This window comes from Ascaphus truei, chromosome 5 (genome assembly GCF_040206685.1).
Source record: "Ascaphus truei isolate aAscTru1 chromosome 5, aAscTru1.hap1, whole genome shotgun sequence".
Taxonomy (NCBI): domain Eukaryota; kingdom Metazoa; phylum Chordata; class Amphibia; order Anura; family Ascaphidae; genus Ascaphus; species Ascaphus truei.
Window position 1 is genome coordinate 273,726,571 of NC_134487.1, and position 17,179 is coordinate 273,743,749.

Below are 17,179 nucleotides of genomic sequence, written 5' to 3' on the forward strand. Positions count from 1 at the left end.
TAAAGCAGATGCCTGTCCCATAGAATGATACAGCATAATTACCAGTCCATGAACCAATAAAAGAGACAGCATACAGCAAGGAGTAATCCAAAAGTGATGTATTAGAAAACACACTGTTACACGAATGCCAACGTTACGGTCCCATAGGGAGACCTTCCTCAGGGCCGCACGGGAGCGAGCACCCGGGACAAAGCGGGGGAGCGGACAGCCGGCCGGGGGAGCGGCCACAACAATTTCAGACACGCTGCCTCCCGCCTCAGATCCGCGTGGGAGCGGGCGGACGGGTGAGGGAGCCGGCCGAACGGGTGAGGGAGCGGGCGAACGGGTGAGGGAGCGGGCGGACGCATGCACGCGCCCCCTTCTGCAGACGTCCACAACAGACGGAAGGTTTCCGGGGGGGGGGGGGGCGGACGACCGGCAGACAGTGGGGGAAGGACGAGCAAGCGGCCACATGATACATTGTCATTTAACTCACCCCCCCCTCATCTCCCCCCTTCATCTCCCCCCTTCACCTCCACACCCCCTTCACCTCCCCTCTCCCCCCTCCCCGTCTCCCCCCCTCCCCTCCTTCACCCCCTCTCCCCCCTCCTCTCCTTCACTCCTCCCCTCCTTCCCCCCTCCCCTCCTTCACCTCACCTCCCCTCCCTCCCCTCCACCTCCCCTTACCCCCCCCCTTCCCTCACCCCCCCTCCACCTCCCGTCACCCCCCTCCACCTCCCGTCACCCCTCCCCCTCCCGTCACCCCCCCCCCCCTCCACCTCCCGCATGACAAAAAGCAGAAGCGGATGGTGTTCCCAAAATGTTACATTAACTCTGCTTTTTGTCATGAAGTAAATTTCAGCAATTATATTGCAAAGACTACAGTACTTGTGTGCCTCCCTCTTTCTAGTTTTTAGGTAATTTATTGTATATACCCTTATTTGGAGCAGTGGTTTAGTCAGCGCCAAGATTTTGCATATGTATATCAGTCCAGAAAATATGGCACTCACATATGTGTAGATGAAGGTGGAATATAGGGTGCCGACCGTGCAGGTGTCAGTAAGGCAGCACATCTGATATGAGAAAACAGGACAGGCACTCCAAGATCCAAAGGTAAAATTCCTCAACGTTTCGACTCCCAATGGGTGCTCTTGATAAGGACTGAAATGTTGAGGAATACATTTACCTTTGGATGGTGGAGTGCCTGTCCTATTTCATATATATATATATATATATATATATATATATATATATATATATATGTATATGCACATAATTTCAATAGGTATCAGGTAACAATAATTGGTTGATCCAATATAGGGCAGCAACAGTAGATAGAAGTTTTAGACTGGTTTGCACTGCAGCTATTATTAATCAGTTTGATGCCACCTGAGCATTTGTTAGAGTCAGGGGAAGTAGAGCATTTGGGTTGGATTTCTGGGTAGAGGACACCTTATAGGTGCATACTGACATTCCCTCTTTCACATTCTGTGTTTAAATGTACTTTCCCTCGTCAATACAACTAATCAGCTTACATTTCAATGAAGAGTCTCAGTGTGTTAATATGGTAAAAGAGGAAATCCTTTTGCAGATATAAATCTATAAGGCAGATTTATGCGGTGCAGCTCGTGCCTTTTGGTTTACCCTTTTCTTGTTTCTTCACAGATCTTTCTAGAAGTATCAGTCTCACAGAGAAAGAGCTGAAGGAAGCAAAGTCTGGTGGGGATGAAGATGCTACCCAGCTAAGCACCATCCAGAGTGGTTGCTCCAGAGGAGCGCTGCTCTTTAATCGGCGCCGTCAGAAACTGAAAACCCTTGAGCAACAGAATATTACAAGACTTATTGAGGCGCCGGGTATTCAAGAGACACGGGGTATCCAAACCCAACATGGTGTGACGCCTGCTAAGGCTGAGGCAGTTGACCTTCAAGTTGGCTCTGGACACTCAGCAACTGTAAGCAACATGGAAGAAACCTCACCGGAGGCTGGGCATGCTGGAGAAGTAGAAAACATGTGGAGAGATGAGCTCAGAGGAGAGGAGTTCCCACCAATAGATAAACGAGCACCTTCACTAAGTGCTTCAGATGAAGACAATCAAGTCCCTCTAAGCTTGTATCTGAAGGAAAACATGGTGGTGTCACCCACTAATGGTTTGGTTAACCAGACCTGTCATGAGACTGAACCCACTGTCAAAAAAGAACAGAATGGGGTGCAGAACAAACAGTACTGTGAAGTGCATCTCACCCTGGCCAAACCTGTATCTGTGGCTAACAGAACAGCTAAACCCTTTGGAGCTCAGTCATCTGCTAAAAGGAACCTGTCTTCAGATAAGAGTCCTGTCATAGACCTCCCTCCACCGCCCACTTATGCTGAAACCTTATCAAGCCCCCCTCCAGTCTCTCGTATTCGATCCCCACCTGCTTATTCTGCTCTTTATCCTACAGAGACTAACACTGTACTGCAAGTAGCCAGCCATGGAGAAGCCATGTTGACATCAAAGCCAAAGTCGGGTATATTAGAGGGACTTGGGTCACGTCGCGGACCGAAGAAATCCATGTTCACATTCATCGAGAAGCCAAAGATGACACCAAATCCGGATCTGCTGTCCATGGTACAAACTGCAGATGAGAGAAGGAAGCAAAAAGAGCAGGGGGAGGTACCTATTGAGGAGGAGCCCTTCGATCTTGGAGCAGAAGCCTCCAATTTTCAAAACAATAAGGTAACCAGAGCAGGAGACAATGCACAGCCCACTGATATTGCGCCTGAGTGGTCTACCTGCTTGAAATCTCCAGGTGCCAGAACAAAGCCACCTCTTGTGCCAATACAAACTCTAACAGAGGCTAAAGGGAAAGGGGCGGAGCTGTTTGCCAGGAGGCAATCCAGGATGGAAAGGTTTGTTGTTGAGTCCCCATCACATCATGACTCTGCTAGGTCACCTTCCCCTACTATGTCACTGCCCCCATCTTGGAAGTATGTCTCAAGTGCTCAAGTATCTCCCATGGCTTTCGGTCGACCAGTTAAAGGCATCCAAAGATCACCTAAGCCTCCCTCAGCCTCTCCACTGGCCAATACTGCCTCAGAGAGTGAGAAGTCACAAAAAGAGCTGGAAATTTCGAAACGGCAGCCATACCAACTTCAGTCTTCTCTGTTCATCCTCTCTCCAACCAAAGACCCTATGAGTTCTCTTCCCAGGGCAGCACCTCCACCCAAACCCATGGTGCTTGAGTCTCATCGCTTTACAAGACAATCATCATGCCCACCCTCCTCTATGGTACCCTCTCCCACTATGCAGTCTCCGGTTCATTTCCATTCACTCCGATCCCCTTCTGCTACTTTAAATCCATCCCCTGCCAATGACATGCCCACCAGCTTTGGGAGACGAACACCAACCAGCCAGGTACCTCCAGCATCACCAGTTCCTTTCTCAAATGCCGGGGTGGCATCTCCACGAACCAAAGCTGTGGTACAAGCTCCACGCCCATCATTCTCTGCCAGGAGCGCCGGCCTGGAGACACAGGTGTGGAAGCCTTCTCCATATTACAAGTAACAGTGTTGAGAATCCAGTTGCAGTTATCCTAAAGTGCCAAGTATCATCAACAAGTGGTGGTATTGGTTAGATGGGAACAGAGCCTGTAAACAACTCCAAATTATGCTGAATGATCAGATCCAACTGATAGCTCACTGTGCTGTGAACTAGAGTGGTCCCATACACTTATTTAGGTTATTATTGTAGCCTTTTATACTGTGGAACACGTAACTGAACAACCACATGCATAGAGTTTCTATCAGCGTAGCATGCAAGGGAAAACAGAACAGTTCAGAGTAGAGATACCAAATCTGTACTTGGACAAGCATTTCTTCAAATCCAAGAGACACTGCTTCTCACTTCTGCTCTTCGTCTGAAGCCTTGACGTTTCCCTGCTGTCTCCTGTCTTCTTCACCTCTCAAATTTTCTCCTCACTTTGCTGGACACTTCTCATTGGCCCTGACTCTTGCTTTGCCTCTTCTGTTGACTGTGACAATAAGTGGGCTGGGTTACTTCAAAAGGAGCTCTCGGGATGTTTGGGCTTTTCTTGCATATATACTTTGGTCTCTTCTTCTGTGTCATTATCTTCTTTCCTGAAGCTTGCAAATAAATGCACAAATCTCCTAGAATTTCAAGTCGCACTCTACACATCTCACTTACTGTATCTAAATCAACAAGGGACATAATAGTTTAAATAACTCAATGTGTCAATCTATAAAAAGCTGGTCACACCATGATAAGAAATACCCCAGTAGTTATTCACATGCGTCAGTCACACTGCCTCTCACAGTCTATACCAGTAACCTAATTATACAGTGTGAAAGCACTACAGTCATAAAAGATTCAAGGGCTTGATATTCACATAAATATGTGAATTGTGTCCCATTTTGAAGGTCTAATATTTTCCCTCTACATAACACAAACTATACAGCCCAAGTGCAAAACCTCTGGACCCCTCCAGTAGAAGCATATTTGCCATTTGCCCAGTTCTTCATTTGGCATTGTTAAACTGGAGGCATACCAGACACAGTAACAGTAGGATGAGTTAGGCTGCGATTAGTTGTGGTGTGCGCATGCGCGATCGAGCACGTGATGTCACGCGCGCGAATCATGCACTAGGCTGGAGGCGATCAAGCAGCGACAGGGAGGCGTGGAGGTGACGTTACGTGAGCGGTTCGCCCTCATTGGCGGAACCGCTCACGTGACGCAAAAAAAATAAAATGAATTCAATTGTATTTTCAAAAATTGCACGTGCGGTAGCACTTGGTCGCGCGCTCTATTGTATTGTATTGTATGTCTTTATTTATATAGCGCCCAAAGTGTACTCAGCGCTTCACAAAGAATACAGTACAGGGAATTATAATTATACAATAAGTGCAGCAAAATCAGACAATAGGAAAGGAAATCCCTGCCCCGAAGAGCTTACAATCTAAGAGGTTTAATGGGAAACTTACAGAGACAGCAGGTGAGGGAGTAAGTGCTGTAGATGGCAGTGCTTGGCCACAATGGGTGGTAGGAGTGACTGAGTGTGGGACATTAGCCATGAGTGCAGGCTATTGGGATGCTTGATTTGTGGGGTAAAATTTAAGGAAGGTCAGTGTTAAATGAAAAGGTTAACACCATTTACAGGGGAAGAGGTGGCAGGGAGGCATGAGTGAGATCAGGTGTGTATGTCTGTCTTCAGGCTTAGGGAAGATCCCCAGCAGCAGGAAGGAGTAGATAGAGGGTGTGAATAGAGGATTTGTGTGGGTGTTTTTTATTGAGGTGTAAAGAAGTTGTTGGGAGAGAGGTGTATAAATAACGGTGCAGTGGGGAGTGGAGATGTTGTAGAGAACAGAAATGCTCACAAAGGAGTGAGGAAACAGTAAACAGAAAAAGAAATAGGGAGGGCATAGTGAGATGCAGGAGGAGAGAGTTCCAAGGTACTGGAGGATAAAAGTGTACAAATAAATCACAGATGTTAAAAGTTAATGTCTCACAGTGGCAACGTTGTAATGCAGAGTCCAGATCTTCCTCCAATCTTCACCTCCAATTTCAACTCCAAAATTAACTCTTGTAGACACTTATGATGTACACTTATGATGGGACGCTTTCGATGTTACACAGCCTTATGGCTAAACAGCCATGCTACAGTGACTTAAGTACCCTATTCACATGCATTTGACTAACACTTAAGGGAGGGGTTTGTCTAATCAACTCAGACTTACAAAATAGTTAATTAGATTATCATTTCTCTCTCAATTGATAGGAATCAGCTCACAAACATACCCCAAAAGCCAATGAAATCTTAATTTCTCTGGTTGGTAGAATGCAGCTCAATGGCTTGCTTCATAAAGGTACAGGCTATTGCTTGCAGCGCACGGCCACTATAATCGCGGCCTCAATAGAGACAACATTTCTCCACCGTCAGTGTTGCCTTCCTCATTTTCATTAGTGTCATTTTTTTTTTTAAGAAAACAGTCATCATAACACATCCGCTGTCCAAAGCGATCTGAAATTTGACCCATTGCTGTAATGGATGTCTGTTTCAGAATGCCTTTCTTTTACAGCATCCAGCCACCGATCTTGCAAGTCGTGCGTAAGGGGGATAGATCACCTGGAATTGACTATTTCCCCTTGCACTGCTGCTACAAAAAAAAAAGCCCTCTCCTTTTTTTCCCTCTGCTACGTCAACACAGTTCCAGGCGGTTGTCTTTGTTACAGAGGCGATTTTAACTAAAAACAACAACCATTCTTCTTTTGCGGTGAAGTCATGGCTTGCAACACTCATGCTGTTGGTATGCGAGACGCTAAATGCAGTTAGAAACACAACAATGCAACATATCTGTCAACAATCAAAATCATTTCGTTCCCACACTTTAATTCAGACATAGAATACAAGGGGAAAGGACGTGATGCTCTAGGAACTATTTATAGTCTGGTTATAACATTAACAGTTATACAGACACTGTTACTGGTTATATACTGTACCATAGATAGAAGAAAGTGTTTTTAACTAAGTTCTGGGTATAGGTAATTTGTGTATAGGGTGGAATTTTCAATGCGTAGTTGGGATCACATAATTCACTGTAAAAGCAGGTTCCCCTGTGGTGAGTTTTGTCTTCAGTGTCTTAATCAGCCCGGATGCCGATTATACAGAAAGTTTCCACCATTCAAGCTCACTGTTTAAACTGTAGAATCTGCTGATGACACACATTACATCATTATTCTCTTTAAGCTTAAATAGACAATTAAAAGGAACAATTGCATCAGGGGCGTCAGTCACAATTGTAATATTGTGGAGTCTTGTGTCAGAACTCCTCACTTAAACGCGCATACCCAGTCGGAAGCAAATTTTTAGCCTTGTCGGAGTTTAAATGTGCAGTATTATTAATAAAAAACCCTCCATATTTGCACAAAATGTTGTCTTGTATCTACAGTATATCAAATATAAGTAACTTATTAATCACATTTTATACATTTGAGGTAGATTGTTAACTATAGAGTTTTAAGCCTTTTTGAACCAGTAGATTTTTCTAAACATGAGAGAAAATAAAATGAACAAATTCCATTACTACAGTTCAAAGGAGGAAAGGTGCACACATTTAGTATGAACTATATCCGTTTCGTATAATATCCTGCCCACAGGATACAGCCTGCCCACCACGTGCTCATTTCTCTGCCACCGTTAAGAATCATTGCCGGCAGCTTAACCACTGTATGACATACGACAATGACGGGAATGTAGCGGGTTTGAGGACCTGTGACCGACGTGCAAACACACTCAGGGTTATAATATCTCACGAATACAATCTACACCTATTGAACCTATATCTGCCAGTGAGTGAAAGCAGAAGAAACTGCATCATTTTCCCATTAGTACAAATGAGGAGCTTTCAGCTAATTACAGTAGCTGAGAGATTCAGGACGTAGATTTCATTTTTTTTTTGTCAGTGGGCAACACGAAATGAGCACACATTTATGTGCATGTGTACAAAACAACGACATACTCTGGCATACACGTCTTATTGATACATTTGTTGCATGTAGTAGATTACACATGATTCCAAATGAATACCTTCAGCAGATTTATACAAGCTGTATGTGTACTTGAGGTTCTCATCGTACTGTGAGAACCGATTTGGCAATCACATGAGGTCCAGCTCTCTTGAACTGACCTCTATATTGGCATGATTATGTTATTTGGCGGATGACGCATTAGGATACTTCTGGGTAACAGCACAAAAAAAAATAACCCAAACAATAAAGTACAAAGCCAGAATACTACAGTCCACTTAGGGTAGGGTGGAGTACTGCATTGTATTATCCCATTATAACAGGTGCATTTCATCTCCTCCCTAATTTGTCCTATTGAAACTCCCTAAATCAGGATCTGGTATAAAAGTAGGTGTAAAGTATCTTGATGTACTGCTGCTTAGACACACAGGATACTTATAAGGAGGAGTAGTGCAGTACTTACACTAACATCACTGCCTTTGCAGCTAATGGACCTACGTTAAATCAGTGTTAGATCCTTGTGACCATAGACAAGACCTTTTATCTGAGTCGCCACATTTAAGTTTTTGTAATACGGATGGGCAAAATCCAGTATGAAAGTGTGACGTGATAATGAGTGATGAATAATTTGCAAATGCTTCGAGCTGTATGGTATCTCCGGCTTGGCCGAAATATCTTTGATTTCCATCCTCTCTGCTCTTGACCGGACGGGGAAAGACGCGCTGAACTAAAAAAGTGGCGGTGGGAGAAAAAGTAACGCCTATAGGGGTGGGTGTCATGGTATTAGGAGAGGACCAGGCAGTGTCCGTACTTTATTATTTGAATAATTTAGTAAGACGACATCCATCGGAAAAGTATTACACTCAAGTAGAAATCTATTACGCATTTCACGTCAAGGCGCTAAAATACGGGACAATAATGCATCCTGTCAAGACTTTTCCAGGACAAGTCAATGAAATAAGGGACAAACCCGTATATACGGAACGTCTGGCAACCCTTCTTTATCTCCCTGTGCTTCAAGTACCAAAAGTGTGATTCTCAAGCTTTATAAGATAGGGAGCAATACCCGTAAACCCTGTGTGCACAGGCACAGCAGCACTATGTGCTTAAAAATATATTATTTAATATGCCTCTTAGCAGTTTAATGGCAAGAAAGTTGAAATATGTGTTCCTACAACCATACTTGCTATCTATATATGGAAATACCTTTACATGCAGGGCCGCCAACAGAAATCGTGGGGCCCAGGACAAACATTTTAAGCACTGAACCCCCCCCCCCCCTGTGTCGGCGGTATTGCGAGCCGCCCCCCCCCCCTTTTCACACCTCATGAGCCCCCTCTCCCCCCCCCCCTCTTCCCATGTATTTTTCTCCCTTCCGTCTCACCCCCTCTCACTCTCCCATCTCACATGTATTTCTCTCCCCTGCGTCTCACTCTTACTGTCTCCTCTTTTCCTCACTCACCCTCTCTCTCCCTCCGTCAATTACCCCACGCTCACTCATTCCCTCCCCCTCACACAATTTTCCCCACAAGATATATACCAAAAAGCTTCCCACCCCCAAATACATACAAAAAAAATCCCCACCCCCCAAAATATTTACAACCTCCCCCACCCTCCCAAATGCATACAAAAACCCACCTACCCAATACATATTTTTAAAAAATACATATAACCCCCCCCATACATACATAGATATACAGTATATATATACACATCATATAAAAAATACCCCCACCCATATAAAAATACCCCCAAGACCCCCAAATACATATAAAAAAGACCTCCCATACATATAAAAAAGACCCCCAATACATATTAAAAAGACCCCCACAATACATATAAAAAAAAGACTTGCCTTGTGGATGATCAGGCCAGGTCCAGTGGCTGCGGGGGCCCAGTGGCCGGCATTGCAAGTTGGGCTCGACGTCTTGCCAGGCCTGGCTGCCGGTGATCTCGAGGCTGGACACCGCCTCTCCCTCAGCAGCAGCCTGCATGCCTCTATCCCTCTGTCCCACGCCAAGCTTCCGAGAGGCCTCGCTCTCATGCAGTCACGTGCCGGAAACAGAGAGCGCTGACATCAGAGCGCTTCCGGGCGCGCTGACGTCAGAGAGACCCGTCGGCGTGGGACAGAGGGATAGAGTCATGCAGGCTGCTGCTAAGGGAGAGCCGGGGCCCGGCCCCGAGAAGACCGGCAGACGGGCCTGGCCAACCCCGGCAGACCCACCCTGTTGGCGGCCCTGCTTACATGTAGGCATTGTTTATACAAGCAAGTAACCCACTTACTTGCTGGTATAAACAATGCCAACGTGTAAGGGTATTTCCACATATAAATAGCAAGTATGTCTGCAATGCTTTACTAGCACATCTAAGGCCGCGTACATAGTGTATGCTTGAGCGGCGACACGCTCGCCTTTAGCAGGAGAGCTTTCTATCCTGCAGGCAGAGGCGACAGGGAGGCGAACTGGGCGAACTGCTCACGTGACCCGGCCGTCGTGCGGCAAACACAAACAAGTTTGTCTCGCCATGCATCGGCCGCCTTGGCCCTTGCGTGCACTAAGCACATGCGCATTGGCCTCCCTTGGTTTGAATTTGGTGTGAGCGATGTCGCTCACTCTGTCGGAACCACTATGGACGCAGGCTAACAGGGTAAGGTAAAAAAACACATACACTGTGACCCAGCCTGTTTGATATTATATAGTGTGAACATTAATGAAATAGGCATGTAAGTAAGCACATAAGATACAACATTTTTCTCTTGCAAGCCTCATTACACAAGCAGCCCTCAAGGTACAGTACTATCCTGGTGCTGAACACAGCTTCTATAGCTTTACTTTGTAAAGATTAGAGTCATTTGGTTCCATCTGAGACAACAACGACATATAGCTGTACATTATGCCTTGTTGACACTCTAAACTAGTGTTTTTCAACTAGGCTTCCTAGGTACCTTTAGGTTCCCCGGGCATCCATAAAGGGTTCCCTGCAATTTTCAGGTCATTTGAAGATTGTACCAAATACAAGAATTTACAATGCATCTGATCTCAGACACACTATTAGAGAGGGTTGGGGTTCCTTACAATGCATCTGATCTCAGACGCGCTGTTAGAGAGAGTTGGGGTTCCTTACAATGTATATGATCTCAGACGCGCTATTAGAGAGGGTTGGGGTTCCTTACAGTGCATCTGACCTCAGACGTGCTATTAGAGAGGGTTGGGGTTCCTTACAATGTATATGATCTCAGACGCGCTATTAGAGAGGGTTGGGGTTCCTTACAATGCATCTGACCTCAGATGCGCTATTAGAGAGGGTTGGGCTCCTTACAATGCATCTGACCTCAGACGCGCTATTAGAGATGGTTGGGGTCCCTTACAATGCATCTGATCTCAGATGTGCTATTAGAGAGGGTTGGGGTTCGAGAGAATTTCACAATATAATCATAGGGTTCCTTAACTAATAAACGTTTTGAAATTACTGCTCTAAACCATGAGACTCCCAACACAAGTGTGACAGCTGTCTTACATATTGTACAGTTGTTCCCCAAGCTGTCACACTGCCAACATGATATTGTATTAACAAATTGTAACACTCCGTTCCCAGCTCTTCACACAGCATAGTACGTTGCCTTGCCATACTGTTAAATCCACCCTCATACTATGACCCTACATTAATGTGCCACTACTTCATAATATGTCATTTCTTCCCCCTCACCACATATTACGATACTGTCCCCCTAGGGTGACAAAATGTATTCCTATGTGGGGACACAGCCTCCACCATACTGTGACGCTTCTTACCTCCAGTGATCTCCATATTGTGACACTGCCCCTTACTATATCATTGATCACCACCACATGTGCTGTGTTGTAGTAGTGTCGCCCATGCCATCATATAAGTGAACTTTAGCTATTCATCTCTTAGTTGAAATCTCATTCCAGCGCCATCCAATCTGTTGACATGGTGGCTTGCATGGTGCACATTTAGACCTCCTCACTGTGACCCTGCATTCTATTTTGTGACAGTGTCCTTTTCATTCCCTAACATTGACCCCTATATTACAACACAGCACAGATATTATAACCATAAGTGTGTTTGCACGTCTGTCACAGGTCCTCAAACCCGCTCCAGTCCCCCCATTCTCGTATGCCATACAGTGGTGAAGCTGCAGGCAAGGATTCTTGGTAGTGGCATAAAAATGGGCACCCCGCGGGCATGTGTCACTTATGGCTTCATATTTACTTTATGATGGGTAGCTTTTGCCTGCTGCATTAAACAGCAGTTACAGCAAAGCCTGGGATGAGGGAGATGCAGAATCAGTGGAACCACTCAGAGATAATTGCTTTGTCCTCTTGGACTTATTTATTTGAGCTCAGTCGCAGATTCGGCATTGTGAAGCTGGTCGTGGATGGAAAGCAGATGCAATCTGGTTATGGTGGATAATACAGTGACAGAAAAACCTCCACTGTACAAAGTACATAAAATATACAACACCCAGTATCCACACACTGTTATTCTGCTCTCACTCTACCATTTTCTCTTTACTGGTACATCTAGAACAGGCCTGCACAACTCGTAAAGCGAGAAGGGCCGAACTACTCCAAGGAAAAAAAAATTGGGCCGCACGGGTAAAATCATCATCATCATCATCATCATCATCATCTCTCCTCCAGCACCTCTCATCATCATCATTATCATCATCATCCTCATATATCTCCTCCAGCACCCCTCATCATCATCCTCATATCTCCCCCAGAACCCCTCACTATCAACCTTTGCGATACTCCCCATCTATCTCTCATACCCCCATCTCCCCCTCACCCACACACATAATACTCCCTCTCCACATCAAACACACAATACCCCCCTGCACACCACACACATCCCACCCCCCTGCACCTCACATCCTTCTCCCCCCCTGCACCTCACACCACTCTCCCCCCCTGCACCTCACACCACTCTCCCCCCCTGCATCTCACACCACTTTCCCCCCTGCACCTCACACCACTCTCCCCCCCCTGCACCTCACACCACTCTCCCCCCCCTGCATCTCACACCACTCTCCCCCCCCTGCATCTCACACCACTCTCCCCCCCTGCACCTCACACCACTCTCCCCCCCCTGCACCTCACACCACTCTCCCCCCCTGTACCTCACACCACTCTCCCCCCCTGTACCTCACACCACTCTCCCCCCCTGCACCTCACACCACTCTCCCCCCCTGCACCTCACACCACTCTCCCCCCTGCACCTCACACCACTCTCCCCTCCTGCACCTCACACCACTCTCCCCCCTGCACCTCACACCACTTTCCCCCCCTGCACCTCACACCACTCTCCCCCCCTGCACCTCACACCACTCTCCCCCCCCTGCACCTCACACCACTCTCCCCCCCTGCACCTCACACCACTCTCCCCCCCCTGCACCTCATACCACTCTCCCCCCCTGCACCTCACACCACTCTCCCCCCCTGCACCTCACACCACTCTTCCCCCCTGCACCTCACACCACTCTCCCCCCCTGCACCTCACACCACTCTCCCCCCCTGCACCTCACACCACTCTCCCCCCCTGCACCTCACACCACTCTCCCCCCCTGCACCTCACACCACTCTCCCCCCTGCACCTCACATCACTCTCCCCCCCTGCACCTCACATCACTCTCTCCCCTTGCACCTCACATCACTCTCTCCCCTTGCACCTCACATCACTCTCCCCCCTGCACCTCACATCACTCTCCCCCCCTGCACCTCACATCACTCTCCCCCCCTGCACCTCACATCACTCTCCCCCCCTGCACCTCACATCACTCTCCCCCCCTGCACCTCCAATCACCCCTGCACCTCCAATCACCCCTGCACCTCATCCCCTGCACCTCACATCACCCCTCCTGCACATCACCTCCCCCCTCCTGCACATCACATCCCCTGCACCTCCAATCACCCCCCTGCACCTCCAATCACCCCCCTGCACCTCCAATCACCCCCCTGCACCTCAAATCACCCCTGCACCTCCAATCACCCCTGCACCTCCAATCACCCCTGCACCTCACCCCCTGCACCTCACATCACCCCTCCTGCACATCACCTCCCCCCTCCTGCACATCACATCCCCTGCACCTCACCCCCCTGCACCTCCAATCACACCCCTGCACCTCACATCACCCCTGCACCTCCAATCACCCCTGCACCTCACATCACCCCTCCTGCACATCACCTCCCCCCTCCTGCACATCACACCCCCTGCACCTCACCCCCCTGCACCTCCAATCACCCCCTGCACCTCCAATCACCCCCTGCACCTCCAATCACCCCCTGCACCTCCAATCACTCCTGCACCTCCAATCACCCCTGCACCTCCAATCACTCCTGCACCTCCAATCACCCCTGCACCTCCAATCACCCCTGCACCTCCAATCACCCCTGCACCTCCAATCACCCCTGCACCTCACATCACCCCTGCACCTCACATCACTCCTCCTGCACATCACCCCCCCTCCTGCACATCACATCCTCTGCACCTCACCCCCCTGCACCTCCAATCACCCCCCTGCACCTCCAATTACCCCTGCACCTCACCCCCTGCACCTCACATCACCCCTCCTGCACATCACACCCCCCCTCCTGCACATCACATCCCCTGCACCTCACCCCTCACCCCTGCACCTCCAATCACCCCCCTGCACCTCCAATCACCCCCCTGCACCTCCAATCACCCCTGCACCTCACCCCCTGCACCTCACCTCAATGCACCTCACCTCACCCCCCTGCACATATCCACGTTCGGAACAGGGGGGGGAGCGGCCGCAAAAGAGCTCAGCTGGCTGTGATTTCCCCCTCCATCCCACGTTACGAGCGGGGGGGTGGGGGGGTGGGAGGGAGCAAGGAGCGGGAGCGGGCCCTGCGCATGCGTGCCGGGACCGCGAGGAATCGCCGCCATTTTTTTTTCAAAGTTTTTTTTTTTTCAAAGTTTTTTTTTTCAAAGTTTTTTTTTTTTTTTTTAAATCTCATTGAGGGCCGCACAGAGAGGCAGGGCCGTGTGTTGTGCAGCCCTGATCTAGAAGTAGGCTGGTTCCCTGGATACTGTACCTACAACGGTTATTCATATTAATCGTGCCAATGTACTCATTTTCAGTCCTGTATTTTAGTCCTTCCTTTCCAAATACCCAGTGGTTTAATTTCCCTATTCTACTATATAATAATTAGCTATCCCTATTCTACTATATAATAATTAGCTAGAGGTCTTATTGATTAGATTACGTTATGATAAATGTCTTATCATTAAGATAATTTGGATCTAAAAGATAAATATATATATATACAAATTGGTAGTGGAAGCAAGGAACAGCTAGGCATTAAATGCTTATGAAAGGCACAAAGGATCCCAATTTAGAGACAAACACATAGATTTAATTTAGTCTGCAGGGCTTATTCATTCAACTGCGATTGTGCCGATCAGGCACTATTGCCTAGAAACGCCCATTGACTTTAAGGGGAGTTTTCGTGCAAAAGTTCCCCGATTACCACAATCACAGATGAATGAAAACCCCAACTTACAGAGTTAAGGAAAATCTGTGCAGTAGGCTGGTCTTATACTTCCTTCTTTCACTTCCGTGATCAGTATCTCAGTAGTTGAGGTGTGATTTATAGTCACAATTAAATGAACATATGACTGGATCACTGGTTTTGAATGTTTTAAGAACTGAGGGACACTTAATGATGTAGTGTGACTCCATGGGACCACAGTCTACCGATATCATGTAACTTTTCGTGCTTTAACCTTTAGAGTTTAGTAATGATGTACTGTTTCTGGTACGACCTAGGCCCTGGCACACCGGAGACCCTTATGACGTACCAGGTACATGTTGGACACTTGCTTGTTTTTTAGGGGCGGATCGAGCTGACTGCTCCAATGGCATACTGGGCCTGCCTGCATCATGTGATCGCTCCTGAGGCGATCACATGATGCAGAAGTGCTGAAGGTCCAGTGGCACTCTGGAGCAGCCGGACCCCCTGCACTGTAAAGGGCAATCAACTAACATCTTTATATATTACATATCAGATATGACATTGCACAATAACATTGAAATAACCTTGAGACATTCAATGCAATAAATGTAGCAAAAACAAACAAAACTCCAGTTTCTTAAAATGTAGTCTATTATTAATTTTATTTTTGGGGGACCTCTACAATCCTCCACTGGGAAAAGGGAGCTCTTGTCATTTAATGCATCCGTTTTTCAGTAGTATCTCAAAAGCTAAAACTCTGAATGTTGTATACCAATAAAGTCACATAATGCAAATGGACCACAGCATATCTATCTGAAGTGCCATTATGCAGCCAAAAGCTTTATAGTGTTCATGTGAACATTTCAGCACTCACTTACCTAGCAGTAGTTCTCTTAAGTCCACTGTTATCTTTTACACATGGATAAATAAAGGACATACTTTCTCTGTACACTTTGGCTTCTCTCATGCTTCCTCTGTCATAGATGACATAAATCAAAGATGGCTTCCTCCTGCTTCCTATTGTACCAAAGGGATATAAAGTACCTCTGTAGAGAGGATGTATATCTGTATTTATAGCACTAACCACCACTCAAATATACTGTTTTGTGGCGGGAGAGTTCAGTTCTCCATACAAATATTAAAATAACTGTATAAGCCTTGAAGGGCAGTGATATCAACCCCAGAAGACTAGAATGCATCAGATTTTTAAGTGTTTGGAACCATATAAAAGCATGTTAATGGAAATGCACAGCTTTTTATGTCCCAGCAGCTGACTGCGCCTGTGGCTCTTCGAGAGAACTGGCGCAATCTGCAAGGGAAGGACTTCCGTTTCTGTTCAGTGTAGCTGGGGAAGGAATCAGTGTCATGTGATCATTGTAATAGCAATCACATGACCTTGGGCCAAAAATGGCCTTTAGTGACACTAGACATTTTGGCATTGAAATGGCTAATTTCACAGGCCCCGTTTCTATTGCTTTACATGTAATAATAGCTATCTTTTCTCTAGCCGATAAAATGATGTAAAATACCAACAAAATCAGTATTCTCTGATGGCAATGACTGCAACATGATAAAAAAAATTTTACAAGGCTTGATAATAGGTTGTCAATTTACAAACACACATAATCTCTGCAAGATCTAACCCCAACACCCACCACACCATACCATATATATTTTTCTCAAAAGGAGTAGATATTGGCAGGGCCGTTTTAAGACCTTCGTAGGCCCTAGGCACTTTAATTTCTAGAGGCTTGTGTGTCCGATATTTTTACTCATTTTTATGCTAATTTCATCGTTTGCTTGTTTTTTTCGATACTAGCGATATTTGGCATCGACACTTTTGTTTCGATATTTAAAGGTATCGATACTTCGAAGGCATTTTAAATAAAAATTTGCTGTTTTCTCTTATTTTGTGATTTATTTTTTTTTAGGTATTTTTTTCAAGTGAAATATTGTAATGTCGGCCTAATGTATAAAGCAGCCCGGCTTTTTGGGTGTGACCAAATATATACAACAAAAGACAAACATTCCCAATGCTACATCTAATATGACAGAAAATATACAGTTAAATACTTAACTGTTTGTCTTATCGTGTGTAAGGGTCATTTACAGGCATACCCCGGTTTAAGGACACTCACTTTAAGGACACTCACGAGTAAGGACATATCGCCCAATAGGCAA

At 46.5% G+C, this 17,179-nt stretch overlaps 1 protein-coding gene across 5 annotated transcripts in view; it reads left to right on the forward strand.

Moving 5' to 3' along the window:
* Positions 1-17,179, forward strand: part of SYNPO (synaptopodin) — a 75,245-nt gene that overhangs the window by 49,511 nt on the left and 8,555 nt on the right. For 4 of the 5 annotated variants that reach the window (XM_075602095.1, XM_075602094.1, XM_075602092.1 and 1 more), the window contains exon 3: positions 1,645-3,494. In XM_075602095.1, coding sequence (XP_075458210.1) covers positions 1,645-3,494 — 1,850 coding nt within the window. Of the gene's footprint in view, positions 1-1,644; positions 4,139-17,179 lie in introns of those variants that run through there. The other variant, XM_075602096.1, reaches the window with a different exon arrangement.